Genomic DNA, 27,910 nt, shown 5'->3' with positions numbered 1-27,910 from the left:
CATAGTCCCTTGTTTTACTCGTATTTTACGAGCCATACCCCGAACCTCGTCTTTTTTTTCTCTATCAAACAATAGGTGTCTATGCCCTTTTATTACATCTTTCTTGACCACTATTAATTCGCTAACTCGGAAACGTACCCTTTAGTTTAATGGGGACCAATAAATTACAATGTTTGCCGAAATAATTCTAGCAATAGAAACTACTTATTATGCGCAATTATACCTTTTGGGTTCATCCAAGTCATTCCAATTATGGATTTTGCATGTTATAATGAATTTGCATGTTGACGTTAAACTTGGAGTGTCGAGTCATTTATATTATTGTTAATAAAAGCTACGTGATTGAAACTAATCACAGGACGTTGAATGAAACGTTGTTGACGGTGTCGAGTAACATTGCTAACAAAAACCAGTTTAGCCGTTCTGCTAATTGGACGAATATAATAACTTTTTTCATTACTTAGTCCATACTGTCTTATTGCCGTGACGAGTAACTTCCTCCCAAGATCGAAAATTTCTGTATAATACCAAAATCCGCGCTCTAAGAGCAGCTGTTCATCTAAGTCGTCGCGATATCTTCGGACTACTTCTTACTACAAAATGTTTAATGAGCTCGGACAGGGTTGATAACTACACGAGCAAGAAATAGTGCTCTGTCCCATGATGTGCGCCCTAGGGCTCTAGGCTTTATTCCAAGCTGTTGTTTTGCCCGCGCGTTGATTACTGACTACATTACTTTTATTGAATACGCAATAAAAAAGGTAATGATAGCCTTCTCTTTTATTGATTCGTTGTAAATCAAGGGTCGACGCAATTGGATTTGAATTTTATTGGTATCCTCGCATAGCCATGTGAATAGTTGTTAACCGGACTTAATGAGAATTACTTAAGATTTATCTGACGGGTCTCGTCCGTTGTTTCTGTATTCATTTCTCATCCTAGAAACAATTAGTATAGAGGACTGAAAGTTTGAAGAATTTTACGAATGGGTAGGTTCAATAATTTAGCGTTACATGCCCCTGTTTCTTCAAAATGTTTTGAGTTTGTTTCCAATTAGTTCATCACACTGTTGATCATAACACGTGCTTTGAAATGTAGAACGTTGGTTATTTTCATTTTCTTGTGTCCGCCTCTCGAGCTAATAAAGCAACATTAAATATTGTCAGACAATATGTAACACGTGTTAGCTACTGGGCCTGGCTGGTTGACATTTGTCGTCTTTCCTCTAAAAAACACTTTGATGCTTATTTTCGTATTTGCCTCACTTGCTGAAAGAATTATAGATTTGTGGAAATGCCTCTCTGTGTGGGTTCTTATGATATTTTTTATGACACGCCTTTCTTGTATCGCTTTGAATCGAGATACTTAAATGTGTCATCAATGTTTCCTACACAAAGGGGCACTACTTAAATATTTATTCATTATTAACCTTACGATGATTAGCCTGTGAGATAAATTAATTGATCTCTACCTACTACGGTCAAAGCCAACTTTGCCTTTACAATTTAACGTAAATATTTACCGTTTGCGTTCGACGACGATTTCTAATTTGGAACTGTGTTAGAGTGATTCCTGTTCGCAAACACCACAAGCATTTTTATACTGTTCACTCGCTAAATGTGTGCAAACATTTTGTAACTTGTATGTCATCTTTTAACATCAGATTATCATCTTGTTGAAGTTATCTAACATCTAAAAGTTTTTGCGTTGTATCGTTGTATTCCCGACCGCATTTATGCCATTAAAAGTGTCTCATGTTACAAACCTATTCAATAGGTACCAAAGATAACGCAGTATTGGAGAATAGAATGCGTTAAAGTTCTTTTCGTATTAGTCATCCTTTCAACTCTCAAAATCAATAGAAAAACAAATATTGAAAGATAAACATTTCCGTAAAAAATAAGCAATATTTAAATTAAGAGTGCACCTTAACGATCTTGTAATTGCGTTGATAAAGATTTGTTTAGTCAATAAAAAAACGAAAGCTCAGTATTATTATTGTTGATTTACGGCTCTTCGATTCCGAACGGGGCGGAGATGTTGATCGAGGTAATTAAATCCGAATCATTTGATGTTAGTTAGCATACCCATGGTTATATTGAGGCGAAGCGATTCAATAACAATATTGTTAATTGCATTTATATTGGGCATCTAAGTAATAGGTAATTTAGAGTGTACGCATTGAGTCAATCTTTTATAGTGCAGTAAAATTGAATAGTACCTCCGCCTCATTGATAGTTTTAAATCTATTTTGAGATATTAATGTCTAACATATTTTTTACCAAATGTTTATCTAGGTGTGTTCAACGGAATTAGAAATCGTAAAATCAAGTTTTTGCATTTGGCTGTTGGTTGATCTGAATGCAATTAGTCATGTTTTTTTCTGCTCAAGTGGCGCCTTCTCGGAGCTACAGTATTCGGTTACAGCAGAAAAAATATTTCCAAATACTCGTCTAATATTTCGGTTGCACGCGCTATTAACGCCGTCTTGGCGGTGGGAGTGTCATTGCGGAAAGCAATTTAGGTCCTGATTTATTCCGACCGGGGCATTGGCTCCGTTGACATCTCTCAGTCTAATTAAGACACTGATTTCCTAAATGATTTATCTCTTCGAATTTACTACGCTCGAGTTGTGTATAGTGCCGTTTAATTGACCAATTAAACTAATTCTACTCTTCGACATTGGAGAGATTGTGTCATGCAGTCGAGTCGTTTAGTTTTATTTCGTGTTGTAAATACTTGAATGGCTTTAATGTTGAAGTGGTGGAGTTAATGCTTAAAATGAACGGGTGCAATAAATAAGTAAGTCACATAATTAATGTTACAGGATGTGGTTGAGATTTTTAATTTTGTACAATAGTGTGAACAATGTTCCGCAGATCGATTTTACAACTAATGCTGATTTCCATTGTTCGAGTGGGTTCATGTGTGATTTTGCAAAAACGATAAATTTTTATTGGATTCAGATTTGCAAGCTCGTAACACGTTTAAGAAATCGATTCCTCGTCGAACTCGTTTGTTACGGTCGCTTGTTACTTTGTGAAGTGAAGCACGACGAAGGGAACTTTTGGTGCATTGTTGTTTTTTTATGTTCCAATGGGTGTGCTAACTTCTCGGATGTGTCTCGGCGCCAACTCAGTGCAACCCGAGAATTGACGCCGCGCCTCATTTGACCCAGTAGGGTGACCAGCCTGTTGATACTCCCCTCATTAGTGGGAAATATTTACCACTGACATGGTCCCGTTGTTTATTGATTTAACCATTTATAAGTTTATTGCCCTGAAAGGTGGTTCATTGGTCATTCTTTTTTAATCAACATTTGGGCGATGTATCTAAATAACTGCAAAATCAAATTTCTATTTAGAAATAATTGCGTTGCAATATGTTTTCTTTTTGAGATAGTGATTTAACTTTAACCGTTTTTCAAGCTGAAAGAAAAAGACCTAAATGGAGTTTACTCGTCGAGCTCGCGTGATATGGGCGCAATCAAGATCAAATTAAAATAATCTAAAGTATAAATATAATGTAATTACCGAGCAACTTCGGATCAGAATGAGAGTTTTGGCTCTACACTTTTTCCCCTATTTAAGGCATCTAAATTATTTAATTATATTTTTTTAGTGATGTCTGATGTATATTGCTGGCAACACCACGCAGCGTCGAAGGCGCGCGCCATTGTTCATGCATGTCGGACTCAGGTCGCGCCGACAATAGGCCACTCTATTATTTGTTTTGTACCTGTCACATGAGGCAGACATCCAACCACTCATGCGTTATTCATACTTATTACAAATATTTAATTGAACCACCGCATAATTGCTAATGATATCTATACTACCACTTACGGCACGTAAACCAATCAACCGTGTTAAATAAATACAATACTCGGTACAATACATACATGAACTATTTCATGATAGCAGATAATAAGAATTTGTTACACAATTTATCCTCACGCCATATTTTTTGGTTTACTATAATGCACCTGCTCCATCTTTGCTGGATAATATAGAATATATTTCATTACATTTTATACTAACTAGGGATTTTTTTATGAATAATTATTTTTTAATCAGCGGGGTTTCTGCAGCTTTACCGCAGTTTATGTATTTCAGATATATCCATCATTTCACTCATAGCTAAATACTAACACGAGCATTAGTGACTGATAGGTACTTAGACTCGAAAATACGGTGCTTATAGCCAAAGCAAGCTTTATTAGTAACAGTAACTTAACATAGAAACTGCCACTTATTCTGGCTCTACCTAAATTTTAAATAGCATTTTATCTTACATAGCGTTTCATACATCTCTTTGGCATTTGTGCAGTTTATTACGCTACTAAAGAGTACCTACCTAAAGAGGTGATTATCAATCGAGTTCAATATTACCCTCTGCACACGTGCATCTTTCATAATCTCTTCTTTGAGTAGGTTTTCGTCTTTTGCTAGTTTTACATCTTCCTTGAGTATACTTTCCATAGTTTCCATATCTTTTGCTCTCAAGTATAGGTTTATTTCTTGCTTCCATGAGTGAAAAGATATACTGGAAATCAGTTTTTCTATATTTACTTCCTCTGAAGCCATTTTTTACTTTTTACTTGTTTTCACTTGTTTCTTCGTATTTTCACTTGTTTTTACTACTTCTTATTCAGTGTTTCCTGGACCCATAACCTGTTCAGGTTTGATGTCCTTTGGACAAGGAAAACACTTATTTTAAATATTACTTCCTTTATTTAAGGTTTTACAATAGTTTTACATGGTTTTAGTTTTTTAGGTAACCCCTAGCAGCGTTTGACAACTATAGAGCGAAGAGTATTCAATTTCTTTTTAAAACTACGTTTCTTTAAACATAGACAATACACCAAAAATACACGGCCTCATTTGCAACAGACTATTTTCACAAAATTGTGCTATTTTGTAGTGGATTTATAAAACACTGAGTAGGTAAGATTAAGATAGGTGAAGCATAAACATAAAACTAATAACATCCGTTGTTTCCTCAATATTACTTAAAATTCTTTTGCGCGTTTCCTATTGCAGTAGCTTTTTATGTTGAAACATTAAGGTTCTTATTTTCAAAAATATATTTTTATTTTAAAAACATTTCAAAATATTTTTTAAGTCGGTGTCTCCTCGAAAGGATGCGCAATGCCAAAAACAGGACGTCCGCGGAAGACCAGCTTCTTGATACGCCCTTACAAGCATGTTAAGATAAATGCTGAGCTGATCCTATTGGCACAATGGCTCAGTATCAGTATCTACCACGTGCTACCAGCATTGTTTTTTTTTTTGTTGTTATTTTGGTACTCTATGTGTCAATAAAGTTTTTTTCTATTTCTATAAAATCATGCTGGTAACCTATCAAAAGGTTACAGTGATGACATTGTGATGGTATTAGCCGTTAAAACGGGGGGTCTCATGCCGAACTCGATCTAGGCGCGTAGCATAAGGCACTTGCGCGCGAGTGCAAGTCACTCCCACAATAAGTGATTTCCAACACAGTGACGCAGCGATATTGTAATGGTTGTTTGTTTAGTGGTTCTACCTTACTCGTGTATCAGCCTAATCATATATGCCCATAGTTTTGTTTTTATATGGCCGTTTCATTATAGAGTTCATGGGCGTGATGTTAGGCGCAATCAAATTTGAAAGGAGACAGGTTAGCATTCGTGCTGCTTTGGTAATTTAGTTCTGGCGCCAAGACTTGAGGAGAGGTGTTGGCAATGCTCGATCGAAAGGTCTATCATTGCTATTCAATTGTATGTTTCCTTTATGAAACATACACCGTGTTCACATTGTATTTATTTGTTGTATTTTTGATGTTGAGCGTTGACTTTGAATTGTCATTAGAAATGCATTGGTAGGATGATATGACTAACTAGGCATTGAGGAATATTAACCATGAGATGAGACTTAATAACGATAATAATCAATATGTAAAAATTCAAGAGAGTGTTGTATTCTTTCATACTGAACATTATTGTAGTTAAAGTAACCGATTTTATTTATTCATTTGCTATATAATATTCAGTTTCCAACCATAACCATTGCGGTTCTATGCCATTCTAACGCCTACAGAATGGCACTGACTATAGAGCGTTCATCTATCGTCCCTCCGACTTGGCCATACTGGTGAACATTATAAAAATAATTGAACATCGAAAAAATCTATTGGGGTTTCATCGGGTATCACGATGTACGGATTTATTGCTCCGTAAGTTACTGGTTTTCACCATGTTCTATTGTTTTTGTGATGTTCACTTGTTCACGCTCTTTACCGATGTTCATTTGATTTTCTATTAGGTCTCGTTATTATCGACGCATCTTTAAGATTTTCAGCACAACATACAATCATCGTGTTGGTCTTCAATTACTAGGTCTTGCCGCTTATTAATATTATCTAAAGAAACTGGTTGTTTCTCGTGCTTCGACTTACACGTACTCATATATTTACTTTACTACGTGCCCATATCTATCTCAGTTTAAATTGCAGATTGTGGTATTCATCGTATTATTGAAAGTAAATATTTTACGATGTGCTACCCCAAGGTTTCGTTCAGGGGCACCAGACGGCGTTGTATTCCACCGACTCGGTTTGTTATTGCAAAACACGAAAGCATGCTAATTGAAATTCACCATGGAAGGGATAATAAGGGAGGGGCCGTCGCCTCCGAGCCGTCACTCAAGCGCGAGTGCAGATCATACAAGACAAGTGAACCTCTTCTATACAGGGTGTTAGGTAAATGGGTATATGAGCCGACACTAGCCCATGTTAACATGGGCATATAAATGGTATGGTGAAGTCAGAAATTTGATATCTTCATTTTAATTATTTTAATTTTCATACAAATCGGATTTTATAAAATTTNCATTTTAATTATTTTAATTTTCATACAAATCGGATTTTATAAAATTTATTTTGTATGAAAATTAAAAAAAATAAAATTATGATATCAAATTTCTGACTTCACCATACCATTTATATGCCCATGTTAACATGAGCTAGTGTCGGCTCATATACCCATTTACCTAACACCCTGTATAATCTTAATTTGTTCTTCATAATGGACTGTTAATCTATATTACTAGTTCAGGTCAGATATCGTGGAGTCTAAATGGCAAATTATATTGTGTCTTGTCCATGTTTAATATAATACGTAGTTTTGTTTGGTACAATAAGTAGTAAGAGAAATGCAAGATGCCTTGATATTTTTTATAATGTAAATAATGATTTCTTTTATTGCAATAACAGATTCAAAGAAAACGTAATGACAGTTAAGTATAACTTATGCAAAAATAAATAATAAAAACAAGTAAATTAACATTTACAAAAAATATTGAAAATAAATAAAACTGGTTGAGTGCACCCGTACATTTTAATATTTCATGTATGCTTAAATACTTTAACGTTAATTGATTGTGCTATATTAAATATTCCTCAGAATTAACCTAAAATAATCTCTAAATCTTCATGACAAGTCGTATTATAAGACCACGATTATTTCAAATGCTAATATAATTATCAAACGCAAATATAATTAACGTGTGATTAACAAACCGAAGCGTAGATCGATAAAGTTTTATCCCGACCCTTAAAACTACAAGAACAAAATATATTAAGAGGTCAGCAATGCGGTTGTCTCTCTCCAATGCCCGAATTAAAATACCCAACTAAACATAAGCCATAGCGTATCTAGACCACTTCAGTGTTTTCTGTTTTTTTACGGTTTGCACCTTTAATAAAACCGAACCACCTACTGCTTATAGGTACATATATTAAAGTGCTCTTCGGTCAATTGGCTTCTTGTTATATGATTATGTACTACCTACTAGGTTAACGTGTTCCTCATCAATTTATCTAATTATATTCCATGTAATAAGCTAATTTTATTTTATAAACGGTCGCTTGTAGGCACATTATTATATTTTGCACAATAATTCAACACCAACTCTTAATAGTGGAAGACTTCGTTTTTGTTAAGTGAAAAATTCACCAGCAAACCCGAAATCTTTTAGGCGTCGAATTTTAATTTGGCAAAAGTGGAGCTATTGTACGTGAGGGAGATGGGCGCAATTTACGGAACCCGACTAGGGATGCGAGGGAGCCTCGCACTCCACCATGGCACATTAATTACTCGACGGAATCTACATACGGCGCCGCAACTACGTACAGCGCCCAATGGTGGCAAGAGCGTAGATTTACGACTCGTTCGACCACCATCTATCGGATAAACTAATTGCAGCGCAGAGCTATTGTTTCTAAACACTGGCCAGAAATAGAGCCTGCAGTTAGGCCAGTGATTGTCCATGGACGATTATTCGATTGTCCAGTTGGAATTGCCGGATCAGATCTTTGGCCAACTGTGATGATAGACGGTCCGGCGCTTCGTTCGGCAAAGCTCCGTGTGATGTTTAGATTATACCTCCAATTAGAAGTGTGTTTTCTGTTATAATTTGCCATTTCTTCCTGATTAATATTTGCCGTGATGATGTATGAATTTTGGTTTGTAGTTTGAGTTTTTAAGTGAAAAACTAGTTAGCGTGGAGGTTAACTTAGGATAGCACAAAAAATCACGGATGGTCTTACCTTCATTAGTTTAGATGGAGGCCAATATTTCATAACATAATGCCTAATTAGCTGATAGATGATCGTGTGGAATGGAAGTAACACTTAGAAATATTATTACTGCAATTATCTACGAAAATCTATTGCTAAATATCTTCCACGCGATCATCGATCGGTAATTAGACATTATGAAATGTTGTACCTTCATCTAAACTAATGAAGGAAAGACGATCCTTGATTCTAAAAAAATGATTTATGGATAATGTTAGATTTCATCGTTAGTGTCTACTATGCCAGTATTTAGAAACAAAGGAAATTAAAGTACGGATAACAAGGGAATTCTTTCCTATTGTCTGCACTTGAATGTTGAGTAAAGTACGTGAAATAGGAAAAACTGTACTGTTTCCAAATGAACCGTTTTCAATATTCGATGGAAAATGTAGGTAATTCCTTTTTAGAATTAGGTAATGAAAAAGTTTCTGGATAATTGTTTTTGTTTTTGGTGAGACGGCTCCGTAAAAGTTATTGTTACTTTTAATAAACTCACAATCCTTACTGATGGATGAGCCTAATTACCAAATTTTTGCAACATCTACCGATCCTTACCTTCAAGTGGCCATCAAAGGAATAAAGCCTCATTATCTGAATTAACGTATTGCAAAATTCGGTATCAAGTGCAATAGTAACGGTTCGAGTGGTTATCCCGGGGGTGGGGGCACCGTCGCTTGTCATGGCGAGCGCTCCGGGCGAACACGCGCCGAACCAGCGCGCCTCGAGCGCTCGCGAACCACCGGCCTACCCCGAACAAAACATACCTATCCGATATTTAAACCCTGTTTGTTTCGGGTTTGCGGAGAATTACCTATTATCGTCCGCCCAAAGTAACTACTGACATGATTCGGATTAATCAAAACGGATTTGTATTTCATTATTCTATTTATCTCTGACTGATTTAGACAGTTTAGCTCACAAAGTTTTCGATAGAATTCGAATAACGAAATATTCGAATAGGGTAGGTATGCTAAGCTTCGTCAAGTCTTGAATTATTGGTATTATTATGGTGAAAACAGATTTTTACTTTAGAAAGAAAATATTTTTGCAAGGTTAGATTTTACTGAGTTAGGCCCGATTCGACCAAACTTTTACCCGAGAATAACTCCTGGTATAACTGGCACATTTACAGTTTCAGTATGGTAAATATGTATGTCAAAACTGACGATTTATTCTGAGAATAGTATTTACTCTTGTTTGGTCGAATCTACCCTTACACAGAGATTATAATAGGTAGGTACAGCTGACAAAAATGACGTTTGTTAACATTTCATGTCTTAATCATCTCTAGACATCCAAAATGTTAAAAAAAACAAACGACCAAAGGAGAGACAATCAGGTCAAACACAATCGAATATTATGCTATAAGTGGTAAGGTAACAAGGATGTAATTGAGATCGATGTTGTGCTCAAAATTAATCTTCTAATCCTATCTCAGTAGTGTGGTGAACACTTGGGATACCTAATCCAATTATTGTTTCCGATATGTCTTCGGAATGTGAATCATTAAAGATGGCTAGTTGTATCATTTTCAAAGATACCAAACATAAATTGAATTCTAATTTAGCTCTTAGCCATCACAGCCCCATGTAAGATAACGGAGCGGCCCTAATCATTTAATCCCTGGAAACGGCTCGGGCGTCAACTTGTCTCGATTCACTTTCATCTCGATCTATACGCGTCTATTCTGCGACAAAAATAATTATAACCACCAAGGCGCGGTAGGCAAAGCCCGCGGTGCCCCGCTAAGCCACTACAATTCGTTTGCGGCGGCAATGAGCGGCTTGTAAATCAAAGGGATTCTACATAATTAAGCTCATAATTAATGTAAAGACTCCTTTATTTATAGGCGCAGTCATTCTTAAAATTGCTCCCGTTTTGATAACGCGGCCCTAAGAGGATGTGATTAACACATGTAACATGTTAATGGGTGTAGATAATGGTCTCAAGTTGGATTTTGAGATCGTAATACGTAATGTCTTGTTGTGTTTTTTGTTTAGCTCCACTTTTAATTATTAAATTTTATTACTAGAAACGTGTTTTGACACTTTTTCATCTGAGGATGATTGTAGGAGAGTTATGTTTCCTTCGTACGGAACATAATCAAAAATCACTGCAACGCCGGAAGTTTATTAATTAAAAGAAAAAGGCAGTGCTGATTTACAGCTAGCGCGAGTAATATTTTTCTCCTAAATGCATTAATGACACTCGGGAGCGGTTCCTCATTGAAGCCCGTCAGTCCTAAATTATACCCGCCACCGCAGCGGGCCGAGTAGCTCTCCCTATTAATTTGTTTATATTAGAGATGTTCACTTGCGCAGTCAATCACGATTGTCGTCAAGAGCCCGATACACGATTTGTTTTCGAAAGATCTTAACCGTGTTTCGGTTATTTCTGTACAATTGAAGCTTTTAAATTTAGTGTCACCGCAACTCTCCGGAGACGTTCTAAACATTTGTCTTGGAATATTTATCGTCGCAGCTTGTGGAGTATATCATCCGGTCGCTATTGTGGCAATCGATCAGGAGCCGCGCGGGGTCGGCTAAATTGATTATTTATTCAGGCTTAGTTAAATCTTTGAGAGCGGTTGCGTTATTTGTAGACTAAAGAGACAGGAAACAGTTTAATGTTCATTTAAAACGTGACGGCGGCCGGCGATCGTTTGTCATCGTGGCAAATTTTTGACATATCATTTAGACATGTGTGAAGTGTTGCTCATAATTAATTAGTTCACAATTTTTTACCGCGCTTAAATATTTTATGACAGAAATACTAGTATTAATTTATATAAATTATGTTATTTATCATTCAATTTGAACAACTGAAATTATATTCATTGTTTTATACAGAATACCGCCGACATATCACTTAACAAATTATTATATTAAATTATATTTACTCAAAGATACCACCACACACCGCATGGTAAGCTAGGGATGGTATTGTTGCTAAGAACTCGACTATCGAGTTACGAGGGAGTGATAAAATAAACAAAAAGTTCTGATGAAAGTTGTCTCCAAATTCAAGACCAACAACTGCATTGGTAACTTATAGTAGTTCTCCGTAAATCAGTTTAGAAGACAAACTTTAGTAGTGAACAATATTCTCAATATTCGTACATAATAGTCATAACCATGGTACGTTGAATTTATTGTTCAATTAAAAATGTATCGTCAAGAAATGCTGGATCAAAATATTTTTTATTTGCGAATTTTTCAGGATTAGGAATTAACGGACAAGACGTTCTTTTCCTATCCAGGTAATATTCAAATTTGAGAGGTAAGGGTCAAAGATAGTATCGTCTTATGAAATGCATATATCCTCGCTATCATTTTAGCCCTGAAGTATTTTTACAGTCTTTATCCAACACAACGTATGCAGTAACTTTTAATATTTATAAAGAAATGCATAAGCATTTCATAAGGATCAAAATACAATATAAATGTTTTAATTAACAGTTTTTTACTATTCAACCAATGTATAATGATAATATCGATACAGCTCAATAGATACCGTATCCGACGCATGAGTGTTGAATCCGTTGGATCTGTAGAGTCAGTTTTAGATTAACGTACGAGCAATTATTTTTCAATTTCGTACGAGTGCTCGTTAAATTGGTACGGTTTTCGCAAATGGCTTTAATCCCAATTCCTAGCCGCATCCACATCTCTAGGGCACAACCGCATGACCTCCCGGGGCAAACCGGGATGAGTACACGCCGCACTCGGGTGAAAATATAAAACATGTTCATTATTTTAGGGCTAATTGGGAGGCCGCGTGCAGTGAAGTAGGTGCGAGCCGCCCGCCCACGGCAGTGCCGAATTTGCCTCATTATGCTGTGTACAGGAATATATTCTATAGACACTGTTTTTGCATTAACCTAAAGTGTGTTGTACATGTACGCTGTGAGCGTATGTATCATACATGTGTGTGTGTTAAAGATCTGTAGCATCGAAATTATACATCTAAGAGAGAAATTAGCTTAGGAATTAGTGCAGCGCTTTATCCAACGGTTGTTTTATTTAAACATTATTTTTTATCAACGTAAATAATAATGTGTCTACTTTAAAGATGAAAACTCAAGGTTGTCTGCGAGGGGGTAGGAGCCTAATTTTGTAAGGTACCTACTGTCTGTCCCTTCATAAACCTTCGTTTATTACTTTCTTTTAAATAATACTTTCGAGTAAATAGATGGGCAAGTTTAGACAGAGAATTTATCCTCGCCTTTGATGATCTCCCTGCCCGAGGCGTATACGTTATTGTAAAACTTTTATATTTTGTTTCAGATTGAGCGTTGTTTTACTGAAAAACTTCTCTTTATAGAAGAAAATACAAAAGAACTTAACCCTTGCGTTGAGATTTCTGTTTTCCATGCAAAACTTTTAATTAATCAAAATTAAAAGAGACGTCTCGAGACGTCGTTTTTATTTTAGGTTTTGTACCGATTTTTCTCTTGAGGTTACTTAAAATATTTTGAAACGATGAAACTTTCATATTATTATTACCTACGTTTATGAAACCAATTACAAGATCTAGTTGTATATGTATTGAATTTCAATAACTTTGCATTTCTACTTACAATCATTATAAGTTATGATCCACTAAAACTTTTTTGCCAGCCCAAGAATATTGCATAATCATTAATTGAATGTAAATAAATAAATAGTTACGATCGTAAAGTGTGTTCATAAATAGTAATTAAGTAATATTAACCACTGAAACAAATCAGGGATATTTATGTTCTCTTGCAAATTAATTTCTAATCCAAGCCAAGAATTGGCATACTTGGATCTGCGATACCAAAGGCGGGTATATAGTTAATCACTATTCGCATCTGTGATGAAGTGTGGCTCGATTGTAATTACTTCGTGTGTTGATTTAAGCTTTATCACGACGTAGAGCGAAGGGATCCGCGGCCAGCCCCGCGCCGGTATATTGAATTTATTCCTCCAGAGATACTTTATACAATTACTGGCGAAGGTGCCGCCACGGGAACCTATTAAAATATTGGAGATAAGATCAAATTTTTAGTGCGGACGAGGTGGGCCGGGCGCTTTATAAACAAGAATCGGCCGGCTACTTCCAGCTCGCTTGCTTATAGCTTTTGTATTTACAATTGTTTCTAATTATGAATAGATCAAACATTCAATTCGATATTGTTTGTAATTATCTCGGGATGTTTTATTTTGTTTGTAATTTGTTGTTTAATTGGCTTCTGATTGTATGTACCTACTTGTTGATGTGATTTTAATTAGTAGGACGTTAGACGGTTTGTCCATCATAGAGATTTGATAACACTTATAACACTAAGCTTTTTTATATTGTATCTTATTCATCGCAAGTCTTATAATTACTGACATAAATACCTTACGCTCAAACAAATTGAAAATGTCCAGTAAAACCCATTAACTGTTCGCCTTGATTTCTAAAATCTTGTGACGATCTGTCTTATCCGAATCAAAGTAAACATCTAATAAAATAACGTAACAAATGCATAGAGTACGTAAAGCATGATTAAGGAACAATACAACAACTTCCGTCGCGGCAAAGCCATAAACGCTAAACGACTGGGAGGTGGCCAGACGGAGTGACTAACTGCCTAAGGGCTACATCTGCGTAATATACGGCAGAGGCTGAATATAGTTTTTAATTAGGATCTGCCTACCGAGCGAACAAGGCCTCTATTTGTTTAACCAAATGGAAGGAAAAACGAGATGAGAACGAGACGATAACCGCTATCACGAATACTTGAGTCGTGGTTTTATTTGAGGATCGTCCGTTAGAAAGATTTACGCACAGCTGCCACGAAACGGGTTAACTGCCACAATCAATTGAGCGAGCAGAATTAAATACAGATAGGGTAAAACCCCTAAACAATTTTGATTACGGCTTCCTAATTAAGAATCACTGTTGGGATTGTCCTAAACCCCCAAGTACCGACCCCGCTATTTCGCCTTGTTCGAGATGTGTTTTTCCTTTGTTGTTTTAAGGACTCTCTCAACCTCTTAATCTTCAGATCCGAGTTTTTTCCTGTTGCTCATTGTCTAGGGCCGCACGGGGTGGGTATATGATGCAGTAATAAGATTAATGGTGTTCCCGTCATCCCAAATTAAAGTTCCCGTCAAGATATTATAAAGGCCTTTGCGAGGCAAAACTTTTGAATTTATGTAAAGTGTTAGTTGCCCCTTTTGCTTAGTAATCGTGGTTGCTGTTAAGTTTCATTATGTTTTGCTTATAAAAGTTGGTACGGTCAGCGTTACCGTGGCAAGTGGCTCGTTCAATCCGTATGTCGGTTTTAATTAAACTTCTCCTATCTTCGCTACCGCCGTTGAATTGGCCCAATGAACAAGTCGTTTTGCATAAATGCCCGCCAGCTGTTTACAATAATCGATGATATGTTTTTACGAGTTACATTTTCAATTTATTGATATTCATTCTTGGTCGGACAATTTATTTGTATCGATAATGTTTCAAAGACTTCTGTTTATTTTTATAGTGGGCTTTCTGACGGCTTTACGACGGTTCAACTGAGCATCAAATGATATATCGGTGCCGCTAATTCCCCTTCGTTATGATAAGTTCTTTAATTACCATGAAATGTATTACCATAAACGAGTGAAGTGATACGCGCGACGACAATGGCCTCAAGTTGAAAACGTTTTGGCACGAACGAGACAGATACAATAGGAGTAAAATAAGTGTGACTTGTTTGTTATTGTTTTCTCCTTTGTGAATTGTAACTTTTTATTTGTTGGGTACTTGGGTCCCCAAATCCTGTTCAAACGTAACCTCTGGAGGCAATGACTCGAAGCGGTCGGACGAGACCGCGCTGGCGCAACTAACCGACGGCAGCGAGTTGAAAACTGTTTCTCACATCCCGGTAAGATAAGTGCATTTGCTTGTCGCGACAAGGCGCGGCGCGGTGATCGCCTCGCCATCCCGCCTCAATGGGCTCGCGTTCTTTATTTATATACGCCCTTCTGTAATTAACGATAGTAAAAAGAAATACATATATCATTTGATTTATATCATATCATTCTTCAATCTTATTCCTTTTTGGAGAAAACTGTTTCGTTATCTTCTTTTGTTTACTTTGAAATGTTTGAAGGTGGTTATATTTTTTGATTTGTGATATCTAAACTCTACCATTATGAAGCTTGTTCTAAAAATTATAGCTCTGTCATTTGCCTAACTTGATTAGAAGTTCTAATGATTTCTTCAGCTCTACTAGAAGTAACTTATTTAGAGAACTAGCTAATGATAATAATGTGGTACGAGGAATTAGTTTCATTTAAGTTTACGACTTCGGAGAGCTGAGAGAGGCCTTGCCTTGGAATGGCATAAACCGAGTGTTTTACTTTTCGCCAGTAAGTCATATAAATCTTCGTCGGGTTTGTCTTCTACGTCGCCTTTAATTTATTTGCATTCAAAAACTGCCTGTCCCTGTCTCCCCTTTAGTGCTGCGTGCTGAAATTAATTTGCTAATGTAACTCGTAACTTTAACTTGGGATTTTTGTCTTATTTTTAAATCTTTACATACTACATTCCTATTAGGTACTTGCTTTCCCCTTAAGGTTTATTTTAATAGAATTCAAAATGAGTTTTAGAAAGCCCTTCCTACTAAGTACTTAGGTTATAGAATAAGCAATAAAGTCTCTAACAAAGGTGCTTTTATACATTCTGAAACAAAATGTCCGAAATAAGTAACTATGAAAAATATGTTACATTCCTGAAAACACTCACAAAAGTTAATTGTGTAAGTTTTTAGAGAAACAAATTGACACAGCTTAGAATAATGTAAATGTGTAGGTAGGCACTTCGAGCAAACAGATTAGCACAACCAACGACGATAATGCTAAAACAAACAAATAGAATGACGAGAGAACGAAACGAAAATTGAACGGGGCGTTGATGAAATAAGAGAATTTAGAAGTAGAACGTGAGGAATGAGACATCGACGCAAGAGTGCAGAGGCGGTGGAGCAGCTGACACCTGTCATCACGCAATTTATTAGTCGCTCCGAAATAACAGAGTCAGTGAACGTTCAAACAAAATGAAGAGACACAACGCTCTATTAACGACATAACCTCGGGCGCGCCCGCAACAACCAAACTCCAATTAAATTCACAATATTTTGACAGAACGCACTCATTCCATGCGTTTCGATTGTACACACTTTGTCATTATGCTCATTAAAAACATCGTGTACATAATTTAAATGCTATCAATTTTACGATATCGGACGGTTCTTTTGAAAACATTAATGTTTGTAATTGCTAACTATACTGTTTGGGAATAATTTAATTCGGCGCGACATTATTAAACCTTCCGTTTCGAATTATCAAATTAAATGCAAGACAACTTTGTTAATTGATTTTCGTTTATCAGTCTCCTTTTTAATGTGGTTAGTAACGGTGACAGGTAAAAAGATACTGGAAAAAGAGTATTAATGCGATGTTATTTGTCTTGTGGTTTGATTTATGTACTAGTTTCAAATGCTGGTAGCACAATATCCTCGGCCGGATCATGTTCGTCGGGCTCATCCTGATGCAGTGTTCTACCGCTTAATAACTGTCGACGAATGTTTGCGTCACTGCGTCTGCAATGCTTTCGATAATAAATTGCATCTTATTTTAGAAATTCTCATTCAACGCGTTTCTGTCCATATGCGCGGGTACAGTCAGCCGGCACACATTTTGACGGCCCGTGACTGATTATTTAATGATGTTGTGATGAATGTTTATCTTGAAACTCTTCGGTTTATTGAGATAAATGTGTTTTCACTAAATTAGCAAGTGTTATTTTTCAACCGACTTCAAAAAAGGAGGAGGTTCTCAATTCGACCCGTATGTTTTTTTTTTTTCTATGTTTGTTACGCGATAACTCCGCCAACTATGAACCGATTTGAACAAATCTTTTTTCGGCGTATAGGTAATACCTCAAGGGTGGTCCCATTTAAATTTAATAATAAAAAAAACAACCCCCAAGGGTGGAAAATTGGGGATGAACTTTTTTATACGCAATATCTCCGCCGATTATTAATCAATTTGAACGATAAATTTTTTGTTGAATAGGTATTATCAAAAGGGTGGTTTCATGCGAATTTGAAGAAAATATTTCACCCCCAAGGGTGGAAAATTGGGGTTGAACTTTTTTATACGCAATATTTTTAATTTTTAGTTTTTTTTGTGTTCACGCATTTGAAGTCGGTTTTATTTTTTTTAAAAGTTAATTATCAAAGATGATATTTTCGGTGAAATTGTGAGCTTAACAATTAAGCCAAATAGGAGATTAATTTGTCGAAAACACGCATGTAACGATAAACGAGCATGTTATGTGCGTTCATCCGTTTAATATATTCAATCTGTTCGTGTCTGAACTATTATAAATAACTCACTCCGTCTGATTCACAAAATTCTTGCAATTTCACCGAAACCTCAATATTGGTTCCTTTGGCTTGCGGTTTTGTACAGGATACCGATACAATTATCCCATGGAGCGGTAGCCGGTAGCAGATTATGTATAGATTGTATTTTATTATTTACTTAAAATATTAGTTCTTATTAGTCTATGTCAAACGCTTTAATCTAAACCCATACTCTGTCAGAATGTAAGACCGTTACCGATCATATTGTACAAAGGTTAATTTAACATTATTGAATAAAGGTAAAATCAATCGCGGAGGCGGTCGGGCGTCGAACAATTACCTTGGCTCATCTTTGTACACGCATGGCGCATAGCACTGAAGGGATATTAAGGTTATTACGAACGGCGAAATTGGCCCAGCGACCGCTGAGGAAGCTGCCCACCGAGACCTATTAGCGGTATTACATATTTCATATGATCCTCCATCGATCGACGATTATGGGTGCATTAAAACGCGTCGGACCGTCTCAGAATCATGGGAATATGCACAGCCCTCACTTTTATCTACGTTTTTTACAGTTTAGTAGGTAATTCGGTACTCACGAGCGTCTGGGCGTACATTATGGGAACTGCTCCGAAAGTTTTAATGGTTAATCTGCTCCTCCGCGTAAGTGTTGTCGTGTGAGCGATATACGCGTGTAATTGATTAAAATTCACCATAAAAATAAACTTTATTGGCTTTTTAAAGATAAAAGCGAATTTAAAAACATTTATACGTTCAGACACAACCTAAATTATTTCATAATGTCTCGAAAATTGACGACTTCTAATTTATTTTTCTCTTGTTTCAGGACCCATTTACGGTAAGTTATTGCACGGTAATGCATTGAGAACTCACATAATATTACTGACCTTAAAATTGACGTGAAGTCGGTCTATTTTCTATATCAAAAATGTTAATACTTTACGGTAAGTTTACATGTTGAGATTTTTTTTTTTTTATTATTATTCTAATGATGTTATGTTTAGTTAGTATAATGTAGGTTGTAATACAGTATTATGCGAACATATCGTATGTTTTAACTATAAAGATTTTATAATGAATTCCTTTTTCCCGGAACACCACCATTGCGGCGGGTGACTTCAACAGGGCGTAAGTATTTTCACCTTTTTATTTTATAAAAAGCTTGATGCATGCATACTCAATAGGTACTGATAGGAGCGACTATTTATAATTTATAATTGCTAATTGGCGAAAAAAATCACTAGCGTGATCAAGTTTAATGCGATGTTTTTATCGTGTCATAAGTATACGAGACACGAAGAGAAGTTGATGATGACGCTCTTTAAATTAGCTGTCTGAGCAGCTTATAGATAATTATAATTAGTAGGTAATATAATTTAACATCTCATGATCATCCAAAGTTAGATGAAGAGATGTTTTATAGATATATTAATTAAATTCAACCCGTTATTATTTTAGATTAGAACGTAAACGCTACGGAACTTCTGGGCGTTTAGGTATAGCCTGTGTTTTATTGGTAATTTGAGCAATTCCAGCTCATTTGATTCATTTTTTTTAAAGATTAATCTCTTCTGTTCCGTTACAGAATCATCTTCTCGATTCATGTATTATGTAGGTTCGATTTAGGTGTTACTTAAGCAACATTATGTAGCTTGGGACGTTGTCAATCCAGCCATCAATACTGACTAATCAACGTAGCTGTCACTATACACATAGTGAGTAATTACGCATATAATTACACACAGCGAATGACAAGACGTTAATTAGGGCCACTGAAGACACATCGTTCTGCGGATCCTAATTGACGTACACGTAAAGGCAATCAATACGTGGTAGTAGCCGGATATTGCCGGCACACAGGACATGCTATAAGCGTGCACTGCAATGAATATAGGTGCTGAACAATAGAATTGCTGGCACCGGCTCACACCGAAGCGTCACGCATCAAAAAATACGGTCCCTGGTCGCGATTCAACGGCGCGACGTTTTCTGTGTGGAATCACATACATTTTCATACACATTATCACAACAAAGACGCGCCGCGCTCACGCCATGCTCACTACTGTCTGCCAATTCCTTAAAAATCACAACTTGGCTTATCGATAATGAGTAAGTATCATTAATTTATCAGCACATCTTAAAAACTCATTGTGTCATGAAAATCACGTGAGCATACGGTGTGTACATGCGACGCAAATGCAGCAGTCGATCACAAAACACGGAATCGCTTTTTAAAACGTTAAAACGGTGTGGCCTAATACAATTTACACTTTAAAGTGGCCGGATGTAGAACAGTTTTATAGACCTCTAAAATTTCCGTATAAAATTTTAACAATAAACAATATAACAGACAGCCAGCGAAGATTGATCGTATGAAAAAACACCAAGGACGCTGCTCCAATTAAGAACTTCAAAAGTAAAGACATAAATATCTTTAACTCGCCTTAAATGATCAAGTCACTTGTTTCCATAGGCGAGAGATTTATCTGGAGCAAATTATAAAGCTTTATTTCGTCCGAGGACTACATAATCCTGCTCCAAATTTATTAGCTTAGGCAGCGATACATAAGTGATTACGTCGCTAGCCGACCCAAAGCGTCGCTCTAATTCAATTTAAAAAAATTAAACTTTTTTTAAAACTCTTATTACATACTAACGAATCTAATAAAGATTTATTTATGGCTGAGGTTGAAAAAATGCTAATTAAATTAACAGTTCTCTTTATTTAATTAATCAAGAAAATATTACTAATTAATAAAATATTTCTTTCCGCATGTATGATGCCGCATTTCATGGGACCTGCAGTATGTGAGTATAATGTTAATTACTTTCTTATGATAATGTTGTCTTAACAACGAACTGGCTTAACTACCCCAATTAGTAGAGCCGTTAACAAAACGCTACACCATAAATCTGTTGTTTAGTTTTATATTTGTGTTACGTGTGCTGCGTGGATCGTACGAGAATTCTGCCGATGCCCCACAGGATTGTGGTACATGTGAGGTTTATAGTGCCTACGTATATACGTGGAAAATCGCGCCAGTACCGAATGTGCGCTGCAAATTAACAGCGTTTCCCCGGGGGCCAATATTTCTCCCGGCGACGTCGAACCTAGGACCGCCCGCCACTAACTACCCGACTGAATCAGCGACGATCACGCCTACACCTTGTACATACGTCGATTGCTACGTAACTCGTGCCCCTCCGATAGAGTAATATATATTCCCAAAGACTTTACTGCTGACTGAACACCTTGTTTTATCTTCCAGTACCTTTGAGGGTTGCCAGTGGAAATTAGATCTAATGTTACGGGGGAATATCAAATAAATTACAGTCATCTTCTTCGATACATCCTATAATTAAAATTGTAATTCAATTAATTACATTTTATAATTTGCGTTCCAAATAAAAAACTTCATGATTCAATTAAATGCTTTTTATGCCGACTATGTAAAGCTATATTACTGGGCTATAAATGTCAAAGGAAATAGAAACCCATAAGCTTTCCAGTCGGTTTTGATGAAAAGAACTTTTTTTAAGTCAACCAATATCAATCAACGTTATTTTTAATTTAAAAATACTTACATTAATAACACGAATATTACTTACCAAATCGCTTAATCACAAGTCTACTTCACTATTATAAACTAGTCTTGAAACCTCAAGTTCGGTCAGACAGCACTGCTATTTAAAGTTAATCTTTTATCTAATCACCTGTTGTTTCGAATTATAATATGGTTACCATAACATTTTAAAAATTAAAATGACCACCGATGATAGCAAGTTAATTCCTATAACTATGCTAATAACACCTACCTCCACCAAAATATAATCTTTAATCTGGATGCAAATCATTCTAATACGTTCCGATTATAAAGAGCTATAATTTCAGCATTATATTGTCCATCAAAGTGTTTTACATATATAAAAATAAAAGGCTGGCAATCAAGTAATTTGTTTCTCGACCTACTAAACTTTCCGTGATGGTATCGTGTTTAAGGTTTTGAATATTTTACTTCATAATTTGGCATCGACTTCAAAATTACACCTTGATTATATTGCCAATTTTACTACTTCAACCAAATTCACGTTTGTTTGTTGTTTTCGATAAAAATTGCGTGACTATTTTTTATATATTCATGCTATTTTCGCCTTCCTTTATTATTATTATGTTGGATCACGTAATAATTTTTAACCGGTATTGTAGCGTTTGGTAGGAAATTGTGTAGTTTGTTGATTTCTCTTTTAATCAGTTTGTTGCTTTATTGATCCCTTGAAATAGGAACATTGTAGTAATAAAGTTAATTTGTTTTATCCATATTTCAGACGGCGATGCACTGGGCCTGCAAGCGAGGCGATGAGAATTTGGTCAAGTTACTGGCCGGAGCGGCTCGTCATTTAGTCAATGAACGATCGGTGAGTATAGTTAAGACATATTGTCATAAATAATATTTTATTTTATTTTTTTTATGCATAACAAGGCAGGTATTTGACCACAATCGCACCTGATGTTAAGTGGGATGCGGTCTAGGATGGTACATATCTGCCCTGTAAGTGCCTTTTCACTCTCGCCTTGAAAAGGCTCGGATTATAGTTTTCGGGAAAGACAGCAGCAGGCAGCGAATTCCAGTCCCTAGCTGTTCGCATTATAAAAGAGTCATCGAAACGCTTAGTGCGAGCTGGTGGAATGTCAACAATATAGGGATGGTACGCTAATATAATATGAAATAATATAATATAATAATCCTTCTAATATAATATGAAAGTTTATAAAAAAAATATGTTAATAATTTACATTAAGTAGGTAGGCATTATTGTTTTTACATCAGAATAAGATTTTTCGCGGGAGAAGCCGCGAGAACCTCAATAAAAATTTAAAAATCAAACTGAGGACGCCAAGAAATAGTGGCCTCTACCATTCCTTGCATATCTTTGCCGTTCCATTCGCGTACAAATTTTGATAGTCAATGTGTCATAGATTTGTGGCGAGGTTATCTTAAGTTATTAAAAACTATGCTTATATGAAATTATTTATTTATTCATTTGCGTTAACATATTCAGCTCATACAGACGTACATGAATTCATACATTGACCCTGTAAGGGTGTAGCAAAGTCACAATTAATGTCGTTGTTAGTTATTACTTATTAAGATTTTAGAAGAGGTTAAGGAGACCAATATAATATTATATTATACCCTTGTGTGGACCTTTCTTTAGGTAAATAAAATTCAGCGTGATTAGGTGCTTACTTGTTTAAGATTTAATTATTTTAATGAAGAACATCCGCTAGATCTTATCATTTCTAGTTTTAGCCAATGAAGTTGCTTTAATTTATATTTTTAGGGTCGTAATTTCTAAAGACAGATAAAATTTATCAGAGTAATAAAATATAATACGACTAAAACTGTGAACTCTTCGATATAGCAGTGAGATGAGACTCACCGGCTCAATGATTTAAAGCTACCTAAATATATTGGAACAATAACGTCTCACAATTCTTTATTGTTTTATTATTTGATGCGCTAATACCTAAAATATAGAAGAAGTAATTAATGTTTATCAATTTGATTAATTAATGTGATATAAACATTAATTTTGTAAAAACTTAACACAAACACAAAACTAAATTAGATCCAAAGACACTTTCCAAATTCCAAAAAACTAATGATTTGAAATCATGCCGTTTACAATTTATTGGCATTTATTATTAATAAAAACTTCCGAATTTATTTTCGTTCTCTGATAAGTCTTACATGACGATTGAGTTCAGCTTTGCATTTTTATTAAGACGTAATTAAAGAAAAGTTTAGTATAAACATTTAATAATTTATAATACATGGCCAAAAGTTATCCTGCCGTCATATTATGAATTATTACATGTTTATTGTTTATACTCGTAAAACTAATATAGATATGATTTAAGCAGACCGTAAAAGCTTGCCAAAGCTTCGTAGCTTCATACTTGATTTGTGTCAGCTATGGCCCCAAGATCTATTCATGGTTCCATTTCCCATTGGTAGTGATCATAAAAATACTCAACAATTAACTAGAAGGGGATCAGGGCCACAACGTGTTTACATCCGTGCTTGGCAGTCTTTTACTGCCTCCTACTTTTAATACCCAATCAAATTTACTTACCGTTGGTTATTTTGCCAGTTTAACGATATCGTTAAAGTGTCATTACACTTTTTCATGTGGTGTTGGGGCGCCATCACACGATCAGAATGGGGTAAGTTCTACACGATTTTATTGCTTGACTACTGGCTACTTGTGGATTCTCAGGGTTTCACTTGAATGCTTTTTATTAATTTGAAGCGATGAGTAATTGAATAATAATTATGGCAGTACTTGATAAACAATAAAAACATTCCAATAATTTTATAGGAATATACTGTTCAATATTTAAGTTGTAAATGGACTGACGCGAAAACAAGACTGTTCATGCCTATAAATTAATATCGTTAAAACGGCAGCTTCAGAACATTTATCGAACACAGGTTGTAAAAATAAGTCAAAATCATTTGGAAATAAACCTCAAATGAGTACAAATCTAACATTATTAGTACCTAGTATTGAAACTAAAACAAAGAACTCTTATATTACACGCCGTATTTTCACAAGTTTAGCAGCTGTCGCTTCGCTATATATTCAATAATATCCAGCAAGTTTAATATCGACCCCGAACCATATTCAGTATAAATATTAGAAATCACGAGGCGATAAGCTCAGAGGGAACAGATGCGTGTGCACCCTTACTGTACCTACACTGTATGGTAGATTTACGTTACTTTTAATGTAAATCGTTTATACCTTAGTTAAAGTTACTGTGCTTTCATATTTATTTATTAGAGTCTCGGTTTACTACGAATATATCAAATTTCTATATTCCTATATAAGCAATTATTTTAGAAAAAAACTTACATGGAAGTAAAAACAGTTATCTAAGGTGCAATGATGTACCATAGTCGGTTATTTGCCGACGGACATCAGTCCCTAGCTAGATAATATACATATTTCATATTCCATATTTAGCGAAACCCAATTCTTAATAAATAATTAATTAAAAGTACAATGTTACCTACATTGTACTTTTAAACTTCTTCTCATCTTGATCTTTTAAAGATCTTTTAAACTCCAATAATCGTTTTGAGGTCTTATTATCTGTATAATTGTTAATTAACTCATAATCGGTCAAAACCACTTTTGACTGCAAAGATCAGTCAAAAGTGGTTTAGGCCCTTGGTCAATATCGCTTTTGACAGATTTTTTCAGTCAAAGGTGCTTTTGAACAAGCGCGTTAGTCAAAACCACTTTTGATTGCAAAAAATCAGTCAAAAATGCTTTCGCCTGATTTAAAATTTTACCAATCAGTCCAAACTTCATACAAAGTAAAGATTTTACTTATAATTTTGTCTGACAAACAACTAGATTTCTTAAAAATATGATAAATACAAAACAACATTACTGTGGTACCTAAGGTAAGTGTGATCACGTTGTATGCACAAATCATATCAAAGTTAGACTTTAAACTGGTTTTATAACATAGGTGTTGATGATTTCCAAGTAATTTTCACTGATCATAACACTTCGTATGAATTTAGACTGATATTTGCAGTAAAAAGTGGTTTTGACTGATTATGAGTTTTGACTGCAACATACTTAATCAAAGAGATTTATTGTCCATCAAACGACTAAATAAAAGACATACTTATCCCTCTAGTGACTGTTCGATAAATTAACTAAGCTAACTATATTTCTCATTATGCTTTAATATTTATTGAATTTCCCTTTATCTATAAACAAGCAATCTTATTTTCACGTCTTTATCCTTCACCCGATGCCGAGATACGTTTTGAACATGGAAAATATTTGCTCTCGTTTGATTTTATTATCATACCCTATCGGCTCATGCATCGTTGCCCTGGGTTCCTCGATAACGATCCCAGCTACCACAACAGCATATGCGTACGTAAATTTAGCACTTCGCTACAGCCGACGACGCAGGCTTATACTTATCATATTTCAACCATGATAAAATCGATTCAGACCATAGTTGCGATTGACGGAAACGCCAATAGTGCGTGCAGACTACTAAAATTATTCAAAGCGGGAATAGAAATAAAGGCCAATTTCCAATATATCCTCCAAACTAGTAGCTGTTGAGTTGCGATATGATAGGATACGACGTTGTTCTGAGAACTATCCAGATATTAAAACTGAAACTCTATTAGGTTATTCTAGAAAGTTCCTGACAATAACAATTTTACAGGGATATACACCACTTCACATTGCAATGCAGTTTCGCCATGAAAATGTGTACAGGCTCCTGGTTGAAGTGTATGGTATGTACTTAATTAACTAATATTATATGAACCGTTAAACTTCTTTAAATCGTAATACATAACAGTTACGGGTAAATAGAAATGATTCCAATTTCGAACCATAATCATAAACAATCAAATCGTTTACCTATTTAAATTATTTATTTTTGAATCATTACTAGGTATATTATATGTATAGGAAATGTCAAATACTCGACTGTCGAGTATTTTAGAATTTTCGAGCTCTTGCTAGTGTAAATCCTGACACCAATCTCGATGTTCCAACGAACAGAGCTTTCCTGCAAATCGTCAGAGTTGTTCGTCGGGTAACCGCTTCGTATAATACTAGTTCGTTCTAACATCACACATCGTCAGACAGAAGGACATCGCAACATAAACTGTTACATATTTTATAACGATATTTGAAATATAAATTATATGATCCATTTATGTCAAATTAATAAACTTAAATTAACTATTTCTACTACAGATGCTGACCCAAACGTCCGCGATTGGTCTGGAAGAAAACCGAGGCAGTACCTAGTTCATATGGATACCTCATTATCACCTGGATGCTTTCGAAGTAAGTATATACTAGTCTTTAATAACGTAACGTGATAGAGTAAATCCGTAATTATCGTTTCATAATATCTTATTGTCGGATTTTCTTCACAAACGAATAACTAAATATTACACAAAGACGATCCCGTTAATCATAAATAAGATCCTAGCGAGTGAGTGAGATGAATAGAGCCGGCATATTGTTTTGCGCGGTATAACGCTACTGTTTGTTGCGGGAAAAAACGAGAAAATTGTATAACTCTTGTCTAATGAATACATTTTTTTATACTAATTACCAATTAGCGCTAATTATTATGGGTACGGAATATACGTCGGGGTTACTGTTGATTCGAAATATTCCTTATAAAAGGTGATAGAGGAGCAAAAACACACCATCAACGTACAAAATACAATAAATAAATAAATAAATAAATAAATAAATATCCTTAGACATTTTACACTGCGCTTCTAGTCCCAAACTAAGCAAAGCTTGTACTATGGGTACTAGACAACGGATATAAACATACTTAAATACTTTTTTTTTTTTTGTAAATACCTTTCTAATTTGTAAATATTGTCTCGCATCAATGTCTTTTTCAGTTTGCTCGTAGAAAATTGCGAGAAACTATCCTACTCTCTCAAAACTTAATAAAAGTAACCTAATAATAACAACATCCAATTAAAAAAAAAACATTGATTCTGGTAGCAAAATACCAGTTAATAAAAAAAAATGATCTAGCTAATCTATCGTAAGATGTAAGTAGATAAAAACTTAATAAAGCTAGACAATGCTCAATAAATATTAGTGGGTTGGTGTTGTTTTCATTCCAATCTTAACTATAATTTATGATACGCAACAAAGGATTTGTTCAGGTGAAATGTATGAAGAGTCGTCTTTCATTCTTGTCACCGCCGCTTACCAAACCGTGGTCCCAAGACCAAGAGAAAACATCACTGATGTTGGAGAGATTCAAGCCCAAATCAAAAGAAAACTTTAGTATACCCGCCAAACTATACT

General features: G+C 35.3%; 2 protein-coding genes across 3 annotated transcripts in view; one reads left to right on the top strand and one right to left on the bottom strand.

The window, feature by feature from the left end:
* LOC114354919 (disintegrin and metalloproteinase domain-containing protein mind-meld) overlaps positions 1 to 27,910 on the bottom strand; it is a 445,529-nt gene that overhangs the window by 231,323 nt on the left and 186,296 nt on the right. The window lies entirely within an intron of this gene.
* Positions 1 to 27,910, top strand: part of LOC114354926 (ankyrin repeat domain family member sosondowah) — a 67,625-nt gene that overhangs the window by 14,455 nt on the left and 25,260 nt on the right. For both annotated transcript variants that reach the window (XM_028307527.1, XM_028307526.1), the window contains exons 5-10: positions 18,837 to 18,848; positions 20,816 to 20,818; positions 22,337 to 22,426; positions 24,234 to 24,239; positions 26,280 to 26,352; positions 26,822 to 26,914. In XM_028307527.1, the coding sequence (XP_028163328.1) occupies positions 18,837 to 18,848; positions 20,816 to 20,818; positions 22,337 to 22,426; positions 24,234 to 24,239; positions 26,280 to 26,352; positions 26,822 to 26,914 (277 nt within the window). The remainder of the gene's footprint in view (positions 1 to 18,836; positions 18,849 to 20,815; positions 20,819 to 22,336; positions 22,427 to 24,233; positions 24,240 to 26,279; positions 26,353 to 26,821; positions 26,915 to 27,910) is intronic.

Source organism: Ostrinia furnacalis, unplaced genomic scaffold, assembly GCF_004193835.3.
Source record: "Ostrinia furnacalis isolate ACB-3 unplaced genomic scaffold, ASM419383v2 OfSCF2274, whole genome shotgun sequence".
NCBI classification, from domain to species: domain Eukaryota; kingdom Metazoa; phylum Arthropoda; class Insecta; order Lepidoptera; family Crambidae; genus Ostrinia; species Ostrinia furnacalis.
This window is presented reverse-complemented; position numbering and strand designations above follow the sequence as displayed.